Genomic DNA, 2,959 nt, shown 5'->3' with positions numbered 1-2,959 from the left:
GGGGCGGGTGTGAAATTCCTGGCACTCAGTGGCCCAACAACTTGGAAGCTGCAAACGCCTGCCCTCCTGCGACGGTGGCCTGCGCGGGGCAGAAGAGGTAGGAGTGTAAACCGGGCTTGAACTCTGATCTCTACAAGCCACGCTCTCAGTCCTCGGCAGAATCTGGACTAGAGCAGGAAGCCTCGTTCTCTGGCCGCCCCTCCCCGTGGCCGGAACCAGGGCCTGCGACTCCGCGGTGCCCAGTCGCCTGCCGCGGCTCGGGGAGCCGCCGGCCCTCCCGGCTCACCTGCAGGTCGCCTACGGAGAGCTGCAGCGGGCTCAGGTAGAAGTAGGGCACGCCGCTGCCCGCGCCGGGGGGCCCGTCACTGAGCGAGAAGACGTTGGCAAAGGGTCGGCCGCGCACCGCCGGCACGGTGGAGAGGGTAGCCAGCGCGCCCCAGTCGCAGACGTGCGCCACGAAGCGGGCGACGCGCGCCGCATCTTCGCGGGGCGGCAGCAGAGCGACCGCGTCCCAGTTCCCGTGATCCCGGCCGCCCCGGGCCAACGCCGGCGGCGCCAGAAGCGCCAACAGTGCCAGTGCCAGTGCCAGCGCCAGCAGCGGGGCGAGCAGGACGCGCGCGGACCCACGACCTCGCCCAGTCATCGCGGCGACTCCAACAAAAACCACGTGACTGAACCCGGCCCAGGGCTTCCCTAGTGCGCCCGAGTCCCGCCCCTCCCGAGAGGGGCCAATCAGAGCAGAGGCGGGGGGGGCGGAGACCCTCTGCCCCTCCGCATCCTGTTAGGCGTGAGATTTCTTTATTCACTTTTTTACCTCTCCACCCTGCCCCTCCTTAAGGATTGCGAATTTGTTCTCATTGGGATGTTGGTTTGTTTTGATTTGGTTTCGATTGCATAGAAAGGTAGAAAAACGAAAGAAGTGGCAGAGCCTAGATCAACCTGTTTGCACACACACACACACACACACACACACACACTTTCGGTGTCTTTGGATGTGGATATCTGCCATCTGAGAGGAAATGCTGCATATGTTTCTCTTTTCTGTTTACTTCGACATCAGCTGTTCTCATTCCTTAAGGCGGAATGAGGAGGGATGGGGCGGCAAAGAGCAGCGAGGGTCCCAGCATAAAGGGCAGAAGCTTCAAAGTTCACGAATTTATAAATTACTCCTGGCCCAGTAGTCTCTCAAATAGAGGCACTGAGGGATGGGTAGTCGATTATCAGTATCTCATGCACGATCTGTCCCTGGGTGGTACTAACTGAAAGGTAGTACCACCCGTAGAGGAGCCTTGGAAGAAAGGCCTGGTGATCTGCTTCTGAAAAATCAGCCATTGAAAACCCTATGGAGCACGGTTGTACTCTGACACACATAGAGTTGTCATAAGTCAGAGTTGCCTCCACAGCAACTATTTTTTAAAAACTATTTAAAAAATATTTTAAAAACTATTATTAGATGTATGAAGTCATCAGTCAGTGGTTTCATGAATTTATTGCCAAAGCTGACCTTCCTCATCCCATGTAAGGAGCATTTCCTTCTGCTCCTTTTAAGATGATCTCTTCCATTCTTTCAGGGGGACCCCCTCTCATTCTGATATTCTGGGTACCAGTGAATACCCTTATGCCCCCTGGCCTACATTCTTTACAATTTTAAGCTTCGGCCACATCTCCTCAGAGTGAGTCCTAATCTTTTGAGCATGGCCTCATCCCCCCTCTTTAATTGTTGTTACAAATACTGTGCAATGGTGCTGGTATAGGCATTTGCCAGCTTGTAAATCTGGTTCTGGCAGACACCTGGCCCTCTGAGGCTGAGTTCTTGAAGAGAGGTGAAGTAATTTCATTCAGCTGCTATGGGCCAGTCAGGGGAGTCGATGTGGGCAGCCAGTGTGTAAGCAAAACTCATGCCTCTACTTCCTGTCTCAAACCCAGCCTCCCTATATTCAGCCAAGAAGATTCTGGGACTTTTCAGTCAGAATTTGTGTCTCAGAAACGAGACCAGCTACTCGAAATAGGAATCTTCAGTTCCCTCTGGTGGCCAATGGATGCTATGCATGCTGGCTTCCACTTCAGTTAGGAAAGAGAATAACCCTTAGTCACAGCTTGCTGCTTTTTAACGACTGAATTGGAAGAGTTTCAAGGAAAATGGAAAACTTAATGGGAGACATTTAAGAGGTGGAAAATCAGGTTCATCATTTTCAAAACAAAGGCTTAATCCAAACAGTTTCATCGTGCTATGGAAAGAGCACGCATAATTCCAAATTTGGATTTCTCATCTCACATCTGTCACTATTAAGTCATGTGACCACAGGCGGTTCATCTCACCTTTTTTGGGGCCTCACTTTTCTCATCTAAAAGGAGGAGTTGGATTAGATGACTCCTGATGATTAGATGACCTCTTCTAGCTCTATATTCTATTTTTTCTATTAACATGCAAATATGGGCCTTTTGTAAGTTTCAGGATGTGATTAATTTTTTTTTGCAAGAGGAAGAAAAATATTTTTTATTGATTGTTATGCCACTTATTGTTGGTATTCCAAAATAACAATAGGCTCTATTCCAGCTCCACTGCAAAACAGGCGCCTAGTGCTTGGTCTCGTACATCAGAGCATGAGAATGAGGTCTATAAACCCTCCAGCTTTAAGCACCCCTCCTCAGTACCTGTCTTTGCACTCGCTCTTCCCTCTGCCCAAAATGCTCTTCCCTCAGCTACTGGCATGGCTGCCTCACTCCCATTCAGATCTCCGCTCAGACGTCACTCCTCAGAGGAGCCTCCTTGACCGCTGTTTCTAAGAGACTTTCCCTAATTACCCTCCATGGGGCAATCCTGTTTAATTTCTTTCATACCAATTATCAGACTCTGTAATAACCATATTTATTTAGTTAGTTAATTGTTAAAATTGTCTCCCTTGCTAGAATGTAAGCTCCAGGAGAGCAGGAACGTTGTCTGTCTTGTCCACCTCTG

The 2,959-nt window shown here is 50.4% G+C and overlaps 1 protein-coding gene across 2 annotated transcripts in view; it reads right to left on the bottom strand.

Annotated features, from left to right (window-relative positions):
• The window catches only part of CREG1 (cellular repressor of E1A stimulated genes 1), a 16,667-nt gene extending 16,006 nt beyond the window's left edge, over nt 1-661 (bottom strand). For both annotated transcript variants that reach the window (XM_012557764.2, XM_023738484.1), the window contains exon 1: nt 287-661. In XM_012557764.2, the coding sequence (XP_012413218.1) occupies nt 287-643 (357 nt within the window). In that variant the 5' untranslated portion in view covers nt 644-661. The remainder of the gene's footprint in view (nt 1-286) is intronic.
• Between the last annotated feature and the right edge of the window lie 2,298 nt (nt 662-2,959).

This window comes from Trichechus manatus, unplaced genomic scaffold (assembly GCF_000243295.1).
Source record: "Trichechus manatus latirostris isolate Lorelei unplaced genomic scaffold, TriManLat1.0 scaffold00117, whole genome shotgun sequence".
Taxonomy (NCBI): domain Eukaryota; kingdom Metazoa; phylum Chordata; class Mammalia; order Sirenia; family Trichechidae; genus Trichechus; species Trichechus manatus.
This window is presented reverse-complemented; position numbering and strand designations above follow the sequence as displayed.